This window comes from Amblyomma mixtum, chromosome 1, assembly GCF_055824585.1.
Source record: "Amblyomma mixtum isolate Tamu chromosome 1, ASM5582458v1, whole genome shotgun sequence".
Lineage (NCBI taxonomy): Eukaryota > Metazoa > Arthropoda > Arachnida > Ixodida > Ixodidae > Amblyomma > Amblyomma mixtum.
In genome coordinates this window covers 198,534,130-198,551,179 of record NC_143012.1, presented here as the reverse complement: position 1 = coordinate 198,551,179, position 17,050 = coordinate 198,534,130, and the positions used below count along the sequence as shown (strand labels likewise).

The window sequence follows — 17,050 nt, the reverse complement described above, 5'->3', positions numbered from 1 at the left end:
ATGCTTCCAGAGAAAAAGTTACGGCTTATTGAAGCAAATTAATCTCAATAAGAACAGAAAAACAATATAAACTTTAGTAAGCACTAACTGATGCACATAGAGCTTAACGTTAAAAGATGGTTGAACAACAAAGACCCATCCTGTCGGCAAAAAATCGCCATGATTGCTCAACATTTTTTCAGCGCAGGCAGGATGGTTTGCTTTGCGATCATGCGTAACTCAAATAAGAGACAGACAGTTTTTCCTCCAATTTAGGTGTGCATTTCGTAAATAAAGTTATTTGGCCTATACCACATGATGGTACAGGCCAACATAATCTATTTTTTGTAAAATATTTTAGTTGTTTAACTTTGAGCGTATCATATGCTAATTTTTAAATAAACTATGTCAAGTAATATATGGTCTAAACCTAGAAGCAGAACCCGGCTGTTCTGACAACACTGGAATTGTTTTTCTTCTCATTCAGAACCACACCAAATTGCCATCATTTTAGCGCCTTTCGGTTTTTCTGACAGAGGGTTTGGCACTGACCGAGAACACTGGAGGTAAATCGGTGCGTTCAAGCGAGAGCAGTGTCCAATCAGAGAACTCCGGGGCTCTTGCGATTGTGGTTTCTCCAGCAGGGAGGCCAGATGAATCTAGGAACGTGATGTTCAATGTGGCTGGCGCTGCCGAGGAAGAGAAGGAAAGAAAAACCAATTTAACGTCTAAAACGTCATTTTTATTCAGATCTCGTAAAAAAAATTGAATAATTCCCAACAAATGCTGTCTCATTCCTTCACTTTACAGTAATGCGAAGTACATGAATAGCTCATGTAGGTCACACAGGTGATTTCAAAATAATTCACACCAACTTCTTCAAAGCGACCATTGGCATATGCGCGAAGATCTTCTTTCTTGTGTAGTCCGTCAATATTTCCTGTGTCAAGCTGAATTTTTTACACGTCTTTCATTATTAAGAAATCTTTGTAGGAAAATAGCACTAGACTAGCAGCTTGCCTGGGCAACTTGATATACACCCTGTGGGGCCAATAAGTTGCAATGCTGTATTAAATATCAGCAAGGCGGAACCCAAATGAATGCGAATTGAGTTAATAACGGGAAAATGAGAAAAGAGCCTTTCCCGTTAAAATTAGGCGTGCTCTTAAAAATCAGTTATATACAAAACTCACATCCTTTCCTCATGTGATAGTACAGCTGGAAGCAGACAACAGGACCCAAGTTCAAAGTCTGACTCTGCAAGATGCCGGAGCCCATAGTGGATAGGTCTTCTGAGTCAAGGAGCAGGTAGTATCCTGGAATAATATGTGGACAGCAATTAAACAACTTCGCATGAAGAGAAGCTCGTGTGCGCCAATATAAAACATTTCTGCATATCTCGTTCAAAATAGAGTACGGACTACAGTCACCACTCTAGCCTTGCTTCAGATAGTTCAGCAGGTTCATTTTTTAAGAGTTCCACACGCCCAGCTTGTTCCATCTCGATCGCCAGTGACCGTTGTTCCAAACCTAAAAATATCAACTCTTAAATTTTGGGAACCGAAGGCTCGCTTCGACTTTTGCTTCGAACTTGAATTTCATTTTTGCGCAGTATTCGGTTCAAACCCATTGAAATTTAATTCATAACAGGAACGAGACAGAATAACTACAACAGTCATATCCGATACCGAGAGGCGTAGAGGTTGGTGTATACGCAAAACACAGACTCAACTCAGTCAATCCAACAAGTTAAGTGAAGCATGCATTCATTCTCCTTCTATGTCCAGCGTGGACACAAAATTTATCGGACAATCTGCTTCGGACAATCTTTTAGTAAAACCCTGTTCTTAATCAAATAATGCACCTCGTTGCTGCCGTAGAGCAAGAAATCATCATTGCCGACTGCATTTTAAAGAAACTAGGAGATTAGTACTGAGCATTGGCTACCAAAGAGCACCGCCTGTCTGGTTGGTATTGTTCAAGAGAGAAACGGCGGATACCCACAGCTGCGGGAGGCTTTCGTGAACACACAGGTGGTCACTTGGAGACTGTTAAAAACCTTTTCCACAAAGAGAGCTGCATTAAGGCTGGCTGATTAAAAATTTGTAACCAGTTTATTCTTGTTGAACAGAAGCATGGACATGAGAACAATCTTTATGTACACAAAGTAGTAAAACAATCACTGCCGCTGGACAGACACTGACAGTGTCGACGTTAACCTGTTGACCTATGCCATAGAAGAAGACGGGCAAACACGTAGCCGAGTTTGCCGAACGTTGAACCATTCCTTGGTGCTTAACGGCCTTTCCAATTATGGGGCATGACTTTTGATTCAACGTTTATGCTCGAACTGTACTCCAATGCGCCGCTGTCTTGGTGCATTGCCACTTTTTGAGTAGTTGATTTTACTCGGTAACCTGGACTAGAGCACTGCACGGGCCTCAATCTGAGGCCCGAGCCCGGCCCAGGCCCGCGACTTCAAGCCCGGGCCCGGCCCGGGCCCGCTAAATTATCGCTCTAGAGAGCCCGGCCCGGCCCGTGAATCCCGTAGTGAAGCCCAGCCCTGGCCCGGCCCGGCCCGTTTCAAAGTAACGCTTTAGGTATACTGCTCATTTTGAGCAAGTAGACTGCTACTACGCCAATAAGGAACTGGCCGACAAAGATTCTGAAACCGCAGTTTGACTTCCAGAAAGCTGGTTCGTTTTAACCCAGAAGGAAGTGATGAAGAGCAGCGCTCGCCAGGCCCGTCTTTTGGAGACCGATCTGGTGTAGGTTCGCAATGATAAACTCGGAAGGTCCGGGAGCTAAACAAAAAGGGCTGCATACACGCGTAGTAGTCTACTTTGCGTTCCCGGATTTTTTTTAATCAGTTATATTCTGCCGCCCGCGAAGTATATTAAAACTGCCTAGCAAGCAGTAGGATGACATTTTTTTAGTGAACGCGTTCTCACAGGTTGAGCTCATAGCCGAACTGGTCGCCTCTCTACAGAAACGAAAAGCTAAAAGGCTTGAGTATTTCACGGTATGTGCTTGAGGACTACAAGCGTCCTAAACTAGTATGTCCTTCCCGAATGCATTTTTAATAGTGTATATGTATGTTTTGGGATGACGAACGATCAATGGCCAATTAAGGCCGGTTGAATTTTACTGTTACTGCACCGCGGCGTGGAAATAAGGAAATGAATAAGTCAATGAATAAAGCTTAGTCTTTTTCTCAGCGCGTACTATAACTCATAGCTCATCCGTGTCGCTGCTTCAATGCCGCAATTGTATACTTCACTTTGCAATAGTGAATGAAAAGTCGGACACCAGCCGTTTCTGTACGGACCTAAGCCCGGCTCGGGACCGCAGCTTTAAGCCCGAGCCCGGCCCGGGCCCGCAAATACAGGCCCGGGCCCGGCCCAGGCCCAGCAAAATAAATCATGTCCCGGCCCGGCCCGGCCCGCGGGCCGGGCCGGGCCCGGGCTTTCGGGCTGGCCCGAGCCCGTGCAGCGCACTAACCTGGACTTCGCGGTTTCTACCGAAAGTACGTAATCCGCGAAAAAGCCACGGACAAACGAGAAACATATACAACATGTACAGCGCGCTAGCATTTTCTTTTCTTTTTTTGCTCAGTTTTCTTTCAGCTGTTTCATTTAAAGAAGTAGCGGCAACTCATTTAGAAACTGCACGCTTCATATAATTTCCAACCGATTTCATAAGGAGCCGTGTGCAGCCTGGCCACTGCAGACGAATTCCGATGGAGACAAAATGCAAAAATGCCCGCTTGATGAGCGATGTGAGCGCACATTAAGAGACCCCAGGTGGCCTATATTAACTCAGAGTCGCTCACTGCAGGGTCAGGGAGAGCGCTCGTTTCGCATAGGGATGTTTAACCGCAAATCACATACAAATGTGAGCAGTTAGAATAGCTTCTCTTTTCTCAGCTCATTTAATGCAGGGCACTCAAATGCTGCCTTTGGGGCAAATTCGAGTGTATAAGGTACTGAATGCTTCGCAATGCTATGACGCAGTTTTAACGTTTTTCATTGGTAAAGTCATGGTGTTTATTTAGTCCTTCATTGCATGCCAATGTGTATCCGATCTTAGAAGCTCACCTTGAACCGACCTTTTCTTCACCTCTGTTCCCCTCAGGTTCTATGAGATATATTGTCTCACATGCTTATTTCATGGTTATTACTGCTCAGCGCCCATACAAGACACCCTGCTATAAAACATAATAAAAATAAACATGCTTCTTGACTCGCACTTGCACAAATAACTGTCACTTTAAAGTGAAAACGTAAGAGCTAAAAGTGAAGCGATGCCTGCAAGTGGCATTTAATCAGCCACAAACGAAGTCTAAGACGCTTCTTTTGCAAAGATAGACTTTCCAATGACTTTCCAAGAAGCGTGCTAGTTCTGACGTTTTGAAACGCAGTGTTATGTCTGAAACTATTTTGTTACTGAGCATAACAGTTGCTAAAGGTGTAAAGCAGCTTCAACGTCACAGCCCAAGGAAACAGAAAGCCAAGAACAAGATGCAGGACACTTTTTTTTAATTAGCGCAATGCATGATTTATATCTGAACCATAGCGCAGCAAGAAAAAGGAACAGGAGAACGAGTAGACACACTCAACGCTACACGCCACAAAATATGGTCATCACGTGAATACCAAATTCTGAAAGACACAAATTTCATTTACGAAACTTACACCATGTCAGAGCTGTTTTTTTTAATGAACTAATGTTGAATTCGGTAGTACATAACGGTGGTAACGTTGTGCACTTGAATGCAATTCGGGCAATTCAGATGTCTGAAAAAAAAATGCATTCACATCCTCCTGAACACTAGCTCGTATGAAAGGCGCAGCACGTGCTCTCTACATTCCTAACACCTTGGCTAATGCATGAACTCTGTGCTTTGCAGCAAACAGCAGAGTAGTATATCTTCCAAACAGCCACTATGTGATGGTACTGACCTTCGGAGGTTCCGAGCGTGTGGTCTTTTTCTAGATGGCTGAACAAGGAAGCAGTACGTCCCTTTTGTCGGTACCACTGGGCGTAACTCGGTCCTCTATTGTACCAATTACACATGTCCTCTTCGAAGGAGCAGCTTCCTGGGGGAGGGCAGGCTGCGTCGCTAAGGGCGATGTCGTCAACAGCCACTGCAGTACCGGGCTGCCCCGAAGTCGATGCCTCGAACACCGTCTGCACATTGTAAGAATTAAAAATGGCAGACACTACGTATAGTCACAAAGGCTGGATAGAATAAACACTATATACATTAGAACAACATAAAAGAGTTTAGCGTTAGCGTGCCTCCAGATTTCAACTTACACTAATGCTATGAGGATTTTTGCACTGAAATGTTTCCCGTGACGCGTCCAGTACAAGAAGCAAGCGTTTGTGCGCATTTAATTGGTCTGCCTTGCCCTACGTTGCATTGCAAGCGTAGCCCTTCTGGACGTAAAATTACAGCCTGCAGCACCAACTGCGAATGCTTCCGGGCTGGCACGCCCGTAGCTGTAGCCCGTTTGTGCGAGTAAGTTGGTGAAATGGCTCCGTTATTAGAATGCGGGAGCTTGCGAATAATAAGGAAATTCTTTCTTTAGATTATATTAGCGAGCTTTATAACTGAAATCGATCACTACGTCGCTGTACGGTCACGCGCACAATAAACACACGGGTGATTAAAGGTAAGAACATTTCTGGCAGACGTTACACATTAAAGTACACTTCATTTTGAATCTTAAACAACGCCTTCTGAATATGCTTCAATGTATCAAGGTATCAACTTCAAGAAGGGTAGTGCCAAGTCGCAGCGACAGTAGCGAGGGGTGGTTGGATTGACTCACTAGGATCCAACCAGTAGACTACAATTAGAATGGTAGACTAATGCAATCGATTTATTGTAAGGGGAGAGGAGGAACGAAAACTTCATTTGTACAGTCGTCTACACACTTGTCTAGAACACTCATGCGGATTGTTATGTTCTGCATATATGAAGATAGCTGCTGACTAGCGCGCCCGATGCAGCTTTCAAAGACATGAGTAGTTGAAGACAATCCATGGGAATCTGCATGCCTAATAACGCCGGGCTTCTAATCCTCAGCCACTCGTAAATGATGCAAGTGTGCTCCCCGGTGAGCCGTTGGAGCGCTCTAGACAGATGTGTGGATGACTGTACTGGCGCTGCCTTGTTTCCGAGACAGCGGCTCGGGCCGCTACTATGGGCGCTTGTTGTTAGTCGATCGCACTACCCCGCTTGACGCTTTACATCGCTGCAGAAAGGCTGGTTTTTACTCGAAAAGGTAGTAAACAACACGAACGCGCAGTTACCGGAGCCTCGGCGACCTTGCTTAGCCTTCCTGACCTCCTTCTTTTTACATTCATGCATACAAGGCTTTAGAAACGGACAGATCGGATGTCAAGCGACTGATCTCGCTCAGCTTTTGTCGAATTACTTTTTTAAAAAGTGGGAAGCACTGCCTACAAAATACGAGTAACTTAGTTAAAAGCGCTGAATCCACTCACAAGAACGTTTCCTTGGTGCCCGATCAAGTTGACAGCTGCCGAGTACCAGTCATTCGATCGAAGGTTAGCTGCAGTTTCAAACCAAAGAGTCTCCTCCTCCAGGCTGTCGCCAAGCACCCGAGTGACGTTTAGTGTCTCGGCAGCCGTGCCAGCCATGTAGAACCAGAAACGAAGGCACTTGTTCTGCGATGAGTCATACCAGTCCTGAGGGCTGACCATGCGGCCACTAGGAGACTGGGCCAAGGCGAAGCTGCCTGCATGCGTAAGGAAATACAAGTAAGCCGACAAAAATCAAGGCCACGGATCTTTTTTTTTAAGGCGTTCAATACAAAATGACATCACCTGATGGGGCCCGAGTGGTACGGTCTCCTCGAGGTGAACTAACGCTGTTGCTTGTCGCCGAAACCCAGTTGTGGAGTTCCCACCCGCAAGTGTCTTTCTCGAAAGTACACCCTGTTGAAAACAGCCGCGAAACAGGCGATTGTTATTACAGCAAAACGAAAAAAATAGATGCGCATAAATGCGCCGAGCAATTATGATAGACAGCTGGGGTTTGGCAATGCAAGATAAAAAACTAATTTGGTTCCACTCGAAACTCAGATCTCGTTATAGCCAACGTAATGCTTATGTTTGCCATTCCCCAGGGCAGTACTTCCAGAATACGGAATTGGTTGGATATTTCTTACAAAGCGCTGCAAGCAATGGCTTGGCGGCAGTAGTGCTCGTAATTTATTGCACAATTTTCAACAAAAGCACGTGATAAAACCCTCAAGCGCCTCGGGAAGAAAATCGATACTATAATAGAACATGCCTCTGGAACTTTGCACCTATGTAAACAGCTTGCCCGTATTGCCAGTATACCGGGTGTCTCAGCTAAATGTAACCAAACTTTTAATAAAGGCGAAGTGTCCTAGCCCAGTGAAACCAACTCAGGGTTGTTCATAGTCCCGTGTCGTAGTCTTGAGTATTTTTTTCGCTCTTCAAAGTTAATTAATTAGGTAAGTTTAATTATCTAACTTTTTCATTATTAACTTCAGGAAGAAAGTGTCAATGCAAAAGTTTTAGATCACCTCGAAAAACCGCTCGTAGTGCTGTTTCCGTCAAGTTACGATTTACGTAGCTTTATTTATTGGCCTTAAAAGAAAGTTGTCGCGTGACCAGCTGCTCGCTCACTTCTCTGCCCTAATGTGCACCCATGGTCTCATCGAGGAGAGGACTTCAGAAAAAAATACATTTTATTCTTTAAGGCGCGTCTTGGGACATTGAAGTGGCATAGTTGTCATGTGGAAGGTTTTTCTTATTGTACGGGTTATGGTTAGAGGCCGGTAAAAAAACTACTTTACGTAAATATTACTACTTTACTACTACTTTACTACTACTACTACTTTACTATTACTACTTTACGTAAATGTCTCAGTAAGCTGTTTCTCAAAGCGATCTACAACTTTTCTATTCACACTTTGTTCCTCAAGTGAATAATTAAAAAGTTTGTTAATTAAGCTTAACTAATTAGTCAACCTTGAAGAACGAAAAATACTGCAGACTAGGTCACGCGACTCTAAACAACCCTCATTTGGATTCAGACGGCTAGGACACCGCGTGTTTTTTTTAAAGCTTGGTTACATTTAGCTGGGACACCTGGTATATTCAGGCTGAAAATCATTCCATGCGGTGGCTGTTGCACTGGAAAGTATAAGTGTAGCTGTTCGAACGGACAAGATGAGATTTCATTATTGTTGTTGTAACACGTTCCCTTTGTGTTAAGGGTTTTACCCGAATAAATCGCGGTTTAACTCCTACAAACAAAAATATGAGAGAAGTCTCATGCGTAGTATTATCCAGCGAATTCTACGCGTTTAAATCAATCAGGGTGGCATTATACGCCAACCATGACGTTACACTGGGGGACGCCGTTGAAGTTCTCCTTAGCTTTGAGCGTGCTTGGAATTAGAATAGACGAAGGAAGGATATGAAAAGGGCAAGCCGCAAATTTTGAATCCAGATAACTCCACTTTTGAAAAAACCATAGAACAAGTGAGACTGTTGAAGTTTTGTCGGAGCACTGCCCTTCAACTTTCAAAGCTCACCTTACCTTGTTTTTGAAGATTGCCTCAGTGCCACTTAGTGAGAGTACTGAAAAGCTAATTGTGAATTCTTAACAACACATCGTACTATGCTGATGTATGCTACGAAACTTTTTGAAAGTAAAATATTGTTTTAAGGCAGAAAATAAAGACCACCGTAAGAAAAGTGTTTAGGGTAAACTACTCAGGCATTGTTTATTTCAGAAGCTGGTGACAAGTGTGTAACCATGGCCTCAAATTAAATATCTCACAAAGAAGCCGCTCTTCAGATCGTTCTCCGACAGCAACTTCCCACATTTCGGTCGGTGTGCTTTCATTATTTTTACTGCCCCTCATGGCCCTGCTTATGGTAAATTTGGCGTATTAATGTTGTTCGGTTTATATTTCGTTGGTGTTCGTGGAGGTGATTACCCACCACACTACTTTTTCGAAGGCTGGATGAGTGATTTTTTTTTTGCGATCAACTATAGTTTTCAGCAAAGTTAGGATTCATAATGCGCTGCACTCTTTGGGCTCCATACTAGTCTGCCGCTATTAGCTTGTGTACGTGCTCTTCTCTTCTCCATTTATGCTGTATTGATTGTCTGTTCTTTTTATTTTGCTACGGGATGCTGTTCGGCCTTATGTAGATTTCAGGGTTCGGCTCATCAGGTATTGCTCTTGCTGCCCAAAAAAACTATGGCTTTCGTTGTAATACACAACCACTGGTACTTTGGCGCTAGTCTGCTAGTTTTTGCGCCTTTTAGTCCACAACTTAGATATTGGTGTATCTTCTCAGTGGCGATGGTAAAAGGACGTGCCCTAAGACGGTCATCAGTCTAGTGTCTTCTGTGAGGTGTCGCCCTGGCTATGGTCATCAGTTTTCCCTTGCGTTTTAACAGCGCTTTGTATCTTTCTTTCTTCATACACCTGTGCGAGTCTTCGGTAGCGCTGTGCGCTTCATTATGCTTCCGAACCGAATGACCCGCCAAAACGCCTCAATGTAATATGCCGTAAGCGTTATGCCTATCTTTCCATTTACAATGACGATGCGAAAAACAATGAAAATTTTCGCATTCATTTACAATGAAAATTTTCAAGACCCTTCATGAAGCCAACCGTGTTCGCGTAAGTTAGCACAGTACCAATGTTTAACACAGGAGTTCTTTTATCATTATCTTTGAGGAAATTAGCCTTCTGAGCAGGTAACCTTTCATCTGTGAAGTCTTAGATAGAGGGCTTTATATTTCTGAGGCAATATTTAAATTCAAACAATAATGCGCAAACCTTTTCCTGAGTCGCAGGGCCCATCAGTCAGCGCAAAATTGTCAATGGCTATTAAGCCAAGTGTGCGTGGATTCAGGACTGCCTCGAACACGAGCTGGAAATAGAGGAAAATAAATTTTAAAAAAACAGTATGCTGACAAGCAGGTCAGCAAATGTATTGCATAATCAACAGGAGCTGCTGCGTGAAAATAAAAACTTAAAAAAAGTTGTAATTTTTGCCGTTAAATCCTGCTTCCATAACCCCTACAGTTCGGAGAAACTTGAGGATGCCTCTGTGAGCTTGCTGGCATTATAGAGTTACAAGGGAAACAGCGCAAAGCTGCATTTAATCCATTTGCGCAACGCTGTTCCGATAATTATTCAAATCACTAAGTTTGACCATGTGATAGAAATCCCGGTACATGCATGCCTTATTGATTACCCGTCACCAATTGTCTGCCTACTTGTTTCTTTACGAGCATCTCATCTCGTGCATCTCTTTTACCGCTGCACCCTGGAGTCGTATTTTATAATTAGTAATGGTCTATAGTTGGGCTAGTTGATGAACAGAAAACATGGCAGCCTGTAGAGTCGAGAAAAGAGACGACACAGCGCTCTGTGTCGGACGTCTATTTCTTGTCCAGAGCAGTGTTTCCTCCGTGTTCTCTTCTTTAGCCTACGTTTAAGCATTTTAGTCACCAAGTGTGGTTTATAGGAAAAGCGAAAAACTCTTGGATAATTCTGCATTTCAGTTCCTAGGCACTAATCCGATAGGTACCAACCCCGAGCAAAATCGTCCGTTGTCTGTAGCGCTGTCTGTTCGCAGCTGATGTAACGCTCCATTCCGTGGCACCGCTCGCTCATCGTCGTCTTTTAAAGAGCATAAATCCGCACTTTCGCAATGATATGAATGTAGTAAACATTCTCAGTAGCGCCTTTTGTATGGGGGTGTAGTAAAGTGAATTTCATCCGGTGCGTTCAGTTGGACGAGTAGGCAATTTGTTTCGAAATTGAAGTCAGAACATTTTTGCAAGCTTGAAGGGGTCACTACTAGACAAATTATTCTTTTATTCTTTATAGCGCGACATTCACAGAAAAAAGTGACATTTTCTCAAGAGCAAATAGTACTTGCGGGAGGCTGTTAAGCTATTTTGTTACTCAAACACTGTGCAATTAGTGGCACGCCCACTCGTCATTAAAATTTATGGTTGCGGTTGCGAGGGAAAAACATTACTTGAACGCGGTTACTCAAGCCAGCGACCTGGAATAACGGCAAGTATAGCAGGTCGTGCATGCTCCATCTGCTAGTTCCAATACCAGGAGAATAAGTCGCATGGGAGTGCTACACTGAATTCATTTTTGAGCACACGCATCAAAGAAAATTCTTCTCGCCACTGAGTTCACGCATGGACAAGATATGCGCCCGACAACACAGTCCTGCCCAAGTACTGATTCCCTTCATTGTTGCAGGATGTTCGTCCTGACAGCGATACCCACAGTAGCGATTGCTCTCGCATACGGATTTTGCGTTCGCAGTCCGTTCTGTTCTCTTTCTGAGTAATGACAACGATGACAGCTAAAAAACTTAATTATGAAAAGATAATTACATTTCAGTTAGCCTAATGTAAGCTGGCACAAGGAAGCATAGGCGTGTTGTTAGTCCAAACCAAATATCATCGCATGCAAATGAGTGCCATAAAAACGTATTTATTTCTAGCTACAAAAGCTCCACAAGTTAGTTCAGCGGAGCCGTATCTGGCCCTTCTCTGGGTTAAGCGTCCTTGATGATGGCGATGGCGTAACCGTAAAACGGTGATGAGGAGGGGGACGGCGAGAACAGTGGGAGACGTGTGAATGCTCCAGCTAGTCATTTGGTACTGTCACGTGATATTAAAGCGAAATATGGGAATTTAAAGTGACAATAATTGTCCAGCAGAATTATACACCTGTGAAAGTAAAATAAAAATTGTTCTACCTTTAAAAACGAGAACTTTTATAAATACATGAACAAAAAGTGGTAGGGCATTAACGGAGTATACGAGCGAAAGGAGGTGTTCGCTCTTCAATTGAAGGGGGACTCAAGCTCCGTCTTAAGCGTATGACATAATAGCTTGAATGAGTTAATGCCAATTATATATGCAAAATTCGTCATTCGCTGCATGACATTCATAGAACGCAGGGAGTCCTACTATCCACTACCAGCGCAGTGGCGCAGCGGTTTAGCGACGCGCCAATGCACTGGCAGGTGGCTGTTTCTATTCCAGCCACCGGTAGGGACTGTGCGACCCATATTACTCCTCCTGAGCAACACCTTGTGACCAGTCACTTCCCTAACCAGTCCGAACTTATTCGAGCTTCCTCCCATCGGCTACAGCGTGCGCGACGCTCCTTCAAACCCATCCGAGCTTACCCGATTAACTCGGGTAAGCTCTGGCTATTTCGGAGCACAAGACATAAAAGATGATAAGATTCTGGCTCGAGGTTGGCACGTGAGGAGTAGTGATTTCGCATTATTATAAGAACCACGAATTCTGAAGCTATTCCCTCAGGCCGTTTAATCCGCAAGCATTTCAGTCTAAATTAGGTTAACATAGTTCACGTTCTCATTCTAATGGATAAATTTCTAAATTAGCACGAGTCCGCCTAATAAACGCGGTTTGTAATGCACATGAAATTCGTTTTAATATTCGGCCGGAAAAGACACACAAAGAGACACAAACGCTAGACGGCGCCTCAAGCCATGCTAATCATCTTTGTAGTATAATATTGATAACCTACCATTACCGGAACGCAAATTCGCGCAAATTGCTCATGAAAACTGGCAGCCAGGACACCTGGTTACATGAGTCACTAAAGTCACAGAGAATGACGCGATAGCTTGTATATAAGTGGGCACTTCATTCGAGCCGAACAATACACGTCAGGTTGTGCAGCATGCGGGATTGTATGCTTTCTTTCACGGAAGCTAACTAAGAGGGAAAGGCAGCTTCAAGGAGCCGCTCCTCGAGAGATTCCGCCCTAAAAGCTACGTAGCATCTAGAACCACCAAAATAAAAACCAACCCTTTACGGAAAGCACGGTCAGAATCTATTCACAACTGCCAGATGCCGAACAGTAAAGAACTGCACGAAAAGGAAATTCCAGCTGCCATGCAATGTTGAGCTACCGGCTCTTCTTGTAAATGTACGTCATGAAAAGATGAACAAGCTTCCCACCTGGTGTGGTTCATCGCACTGCAACTGCACTTGCCCCTGCTGCCACTCACTGCCCTGCGGTGAAGTACGGCTCCAGAGTAAAGTAGTCGAAGCGTTACCGGTGCGCTGAAGCAGGTTGAGGTCTCCGCCGTTTGGATGCCACATGTTGTACCTGCCGGAGAGAAGGGTCATTTTATATTGTAAAATGCACTGGGTGACAAGCTTACCTTCCCTTAAGTGTGAGTAGCCGAGCGGATTGCAATTGTTTAATGAAAGAACGTTCGATAAAGGAACCGTGAGCAAAACACAAACGCGAAAAAAAAAGCTACATATGAAATTTCCGCACGTTTAAATAACATTTCAGTCTCAACATGGATCGAATATATTAGCAAAAGAGCATAATATCTTTGCATAAAAATAAATCTGGAAGAATTGAATAGATAGTTTGGGAAAAATTCCCTTCCTACAGAGGAAGAGCTGCTGACAATGAAATTTATGTGAAGGAGGCATTTTTGTAGGTTTATGGGTTTATGGGGGTTTAACGTCCCAGAGCCACTCAGGCTATGAGGAACGAAGGCATTCCAATACAGCTGACAAACATGTCTGTAATGAATCAGCAACGAGCCTTGCAGAAAAGAAAATCTGCTTTGGAAACTTAGTAGGGCCAATCCAGGGGTCGTTTTATAAGCAGCCGAGCAAGGCTCATATTTTGAGGGCCCATAAAGAAGCAGCAACAATGTGGCAGCGCTTATTAACAGCACAGGCTGCAACTAGTGCGCTAACATTTTCCACTTAACCGCTTGCCGACAAATTAATGTAGTCAGTAAAACTGTCATGGAGTAAGAGTAAAAATGGAAACGTGTAAAAACACTTTGATGGTGTCGCGGTAGATTGCTATATCCAGACTGCGACTTTTGCGAAACTATAAACTATTCACCCTTTTAGTGCCGCTTCTGCTAGTTTGTAATGCTAGTGTGTACCTTAGAAGCGGTAAGACATCAATAAAATTTTATTTTATCATCTTACATCAAAATCTAGACTTTTATGTGCATGATAATATTTTAAAATGCACGGGGTGAATTGTTACCGGCAGCTGTTCTCGCACCCAAAAACCATCGACGCAAGAACTCTGTACTTGCCAGAAGGTGAAGCAGCGTCCATCATCCGGAGTGGCGCCCATCCGGACGGAGACAAGTTGGGCAGTCTTCCTTTTGAGCAGCATGTTTCGGGAGTACATGTAAGCTCCTGCATGAAAAAAATGATGAAATGACATTTCTGAAAAATTTACGAATGCTTCACGGCAGTTTTCATGACTTTCTGCCGGTCTTCTCTTCCAAAAATTTCTTTACACACACTATAGACTGTTCATGGGCACCTGTCTATAAAGTCAATTTATAGACTACCTATAGACCAATCTTACAGCATAGCCTATAGGCAAAACAAATCGTATAGACTCTACTGACAATCTATAGAATTATGGTAATGCACTTTCAGCGGTCTTTTGTCTATAGATTGTCGGTAGAATATGAATAGACAAAAATAAATAACTGTGTAAGTAGCCAGTCCTTACACAACACACGGTGTGTGCACAAAATACCTAATTTGTTGAATTTCTGCGAATAGTTCAGGAGAATTTGCTTTTAAAAGAGATGAAACAGAAAAGATTTGGAGTTGCCCTGACAACCTACCGTCCAAGGCAACATTACATATTCGGTGGCATGATGAAGCTTAAGGCTGTCCGGCGCACACTCCAAATTAAACAATTAATTTACCAACTTTGCACAAAATACCTTTGACCTGTGCGTGTACACTGGATTCGCCGCCATGTTCACGATGCGCATAATATTCATGTAGATACAATGACACCCCTTCACACATCAGACAACCCGCCACCTTCCCCTCTTCCCCCAGGTCCGTTCCTGTCCCATGTTTCCGAGAAACAGGCTTTGCGTCAGCGAACACGCGCTCTAATTCCTCGTATTCGTACCCTATATCCTTTATACCTAGCTATAAAAAAGCGAAATAGGGCGACATCCGTGAGGTGGTCAGATGTCGCTTGCCGAAGACGTTGCAAGGTCCTCTGTGTAACGTTCTGGGATAGCCCAGCTTCGCTCGAATCCATAGCAAAGCGCGCTATGCTTAGGCGAGTGGTGCGCTACTCTAAACCGCGGCCAAGAGCGCTTGCGTGGTGGCTCCAGCTTCGGCGGCGGAGACAGCGCGCGAGTGACGTGGCTAGTCACATGGTCGTGCCAGCGCAGCTCCGGGGCGGCTGAAGGTCACTGAATGTCGCTGAAGGTCACAGTGCCGGAGTCGGCGAAACTCTAAAAACATCTGTTTCGCTTTAGAAAATGAATAACGTATATCGGTCAAGAGGCACAGAACCAAAGCAGTCGCGCGGCTGTGGGCGGAGCGACGGTTACGGTTATTGGTCGGCGTGAACTGTGTTCGCGTTTGAAAGGCATTACAAAATCTTGAATGTCTCTGGGTCATTCCGTCGACTTCAATGTCATCTGAGCCAAATGGCGTCGAACAATTTCGTGTAGCCAAGTAAGTTGGACAGCCGAGTCGAGTGACATTCGGTTGGAAGGCATTCAAAACACCCTCGTAGAGGAGAGTATAATGCCAGATGTAATACGTTTAAAGCGTGAGATCTACAGAAGACCTAAACGAGGTGAAGAGGCTAGTAAAATTACTTTAGTACTTAGTAAGTGCGAGCTGTTGTCGCCCAGTAATAGTTCGAACTTCATGCTTGATCGAGATCTGTGAAAAACACGTGTTTTGCAGCGCGAGCAGGGCTTCCTTTAATTAGAACTGGAGAATCTATGCAATGGCTAATTTAAAGTGGTAGAGCAATCGACCTGCCCCGACCTGCAAAGCAGAGCAGGGAGTGCAGAAGCGCATATCTGTTGATTGCTTGCCTGCCTCGAGCGAAACGTTATCACGGAGGAAATGCTTTCGAGTGCATACGGAGCTTGCGGTTATCGCCAATGATTATGCGCCGACAGTTCACAGCGCTTATCAGGAGCGGTGTCTTCTCCACTCAACATGGACTGCGCTACGCACGTCAGCTAGTTGCCACTGTCAATGCGTTCAACACTCCGCTTCCTTTGTCCTACGCTTGTCGTTACTGGGAGCCCATTTAGTTTAGTGGTATCGAAAAAGCTGCAGTTTAAAGTACAGCTAGAAGCAATATAAGAGGGCACAGAGGAGCGCATGGCCTCCGCACTTCGAGGAACGCTGTCACCGAGAGATGGAGAGAAGTGGCGGCAAAGGTGCGTGCCCAGTAAGCACGGCCGGCTCCTCTTTCCGCGCCTGGCCGTCGTGCCGCCCTCTCTTGTCGCCTGTTGGCGGCAGCGCTTAGCGAAGCGCAGAGGCCTCACGCTCCCGTGTTCCCCCTCCTACTGCGTCTAGCTGTACCTTCACCCACGACTCAAAGTACATCATCGCTTTCATCCGATCGGTTTTCCTTTCTTTAAAAACAGTACTCTAACTGGCGATTCGAAGCATCTTCCTGAGCCAGCGAAGCAGCAAAAATCTGCCCCGGATTCACCACATCCAATTCGACGACTGAAACAAAAGACGCTCTCATGGTTGCACACGGGTCAAGGGGTTGAGGGGCACGGAGCACGGAAGGGGGGGGGGGGGGTATTCGCCACGTAGTGTGTTGCTCCTGACCGATGATGTACCCCCGGATCTGATTCCAATTCGCCCACTGAATCACTAGTTGGTTCGCTGCACAACAAAACGTGCTCAGGATAGCCTATCGCAATACTCCATAAGTGAACATCGCTGGAAGATATTTTTTGACATCATTGAATGTGCTATAAGGACACCCGATCCTTATACGATGAACTTTTGCTGTAACCGAATAATCTTCAATTATCGATTCACTGTTTATTTTTGCCCGTGCGATGCTTTGAATGTGAGGGCATTCTTTTGTTATATTTATTGCCTTTTTAACTCATTTTATTTTTATTTTCATTTTTTGGCCTTCATTCCTGATGACACACCGACTAGTTAGCATGCTGCAGT

At 44.5% G+C, this 17,050-nt stretch overlaps 1 protein-coding gene across 2 annotated transcripts in view; it reads right to left on the bottom strand.

The window, feature by feature from the left end:
* LOC149370511 (MAM and LDL-receptor class A domain-containing protein 1-like) overlaps nucleotides 1-17,050 on the bottom strand; it is a 170,322-nt gene that overhangs the window by 17,206 nt on the left and 136,066 nt on the right. For both annotated transcript variants that reach the window (XM_089562038.1, XM_089562044.1), the window contains exons 50-57: nucleotides 14,158-14,263; nucleotides 13,040-13,190; nucleotides 9,846-9,939; nucleotides 6,838-6,948; nucleotides 6,496-6,749; nucleotides 4,941-5,169; nucleotides 1,173-1,295; nucleotides 532-668 (exon numbers count right to left, since the gene is read on the bottom strand). In XM_089562038.1, the coding sequence (XP_089418164.1) occupies nucleotides 532-668; nucleotides 1,173-1,295; nucleotides 4,941-5,169; nucleotides 6,496-6,749; nucleotides 6,838-6,948; nucleotides 9,846-9,939; nucleotides 13,040-13,190; nucleotides 14,158-14,263 (1,205 nt within the window). The remainder of the gene's footprint in view (nucleotides 1-531; nucleotides 669-1,172; nucleotides 1,296-4,940; nucleotides 5,170-6,495; nucleotides 6,750-6,837; nucleotides 6,949-9,845; nucleotides 9,940-13,039; nucleotides 13,191-14,157; nucleotides 14,264-17,050) is intronic.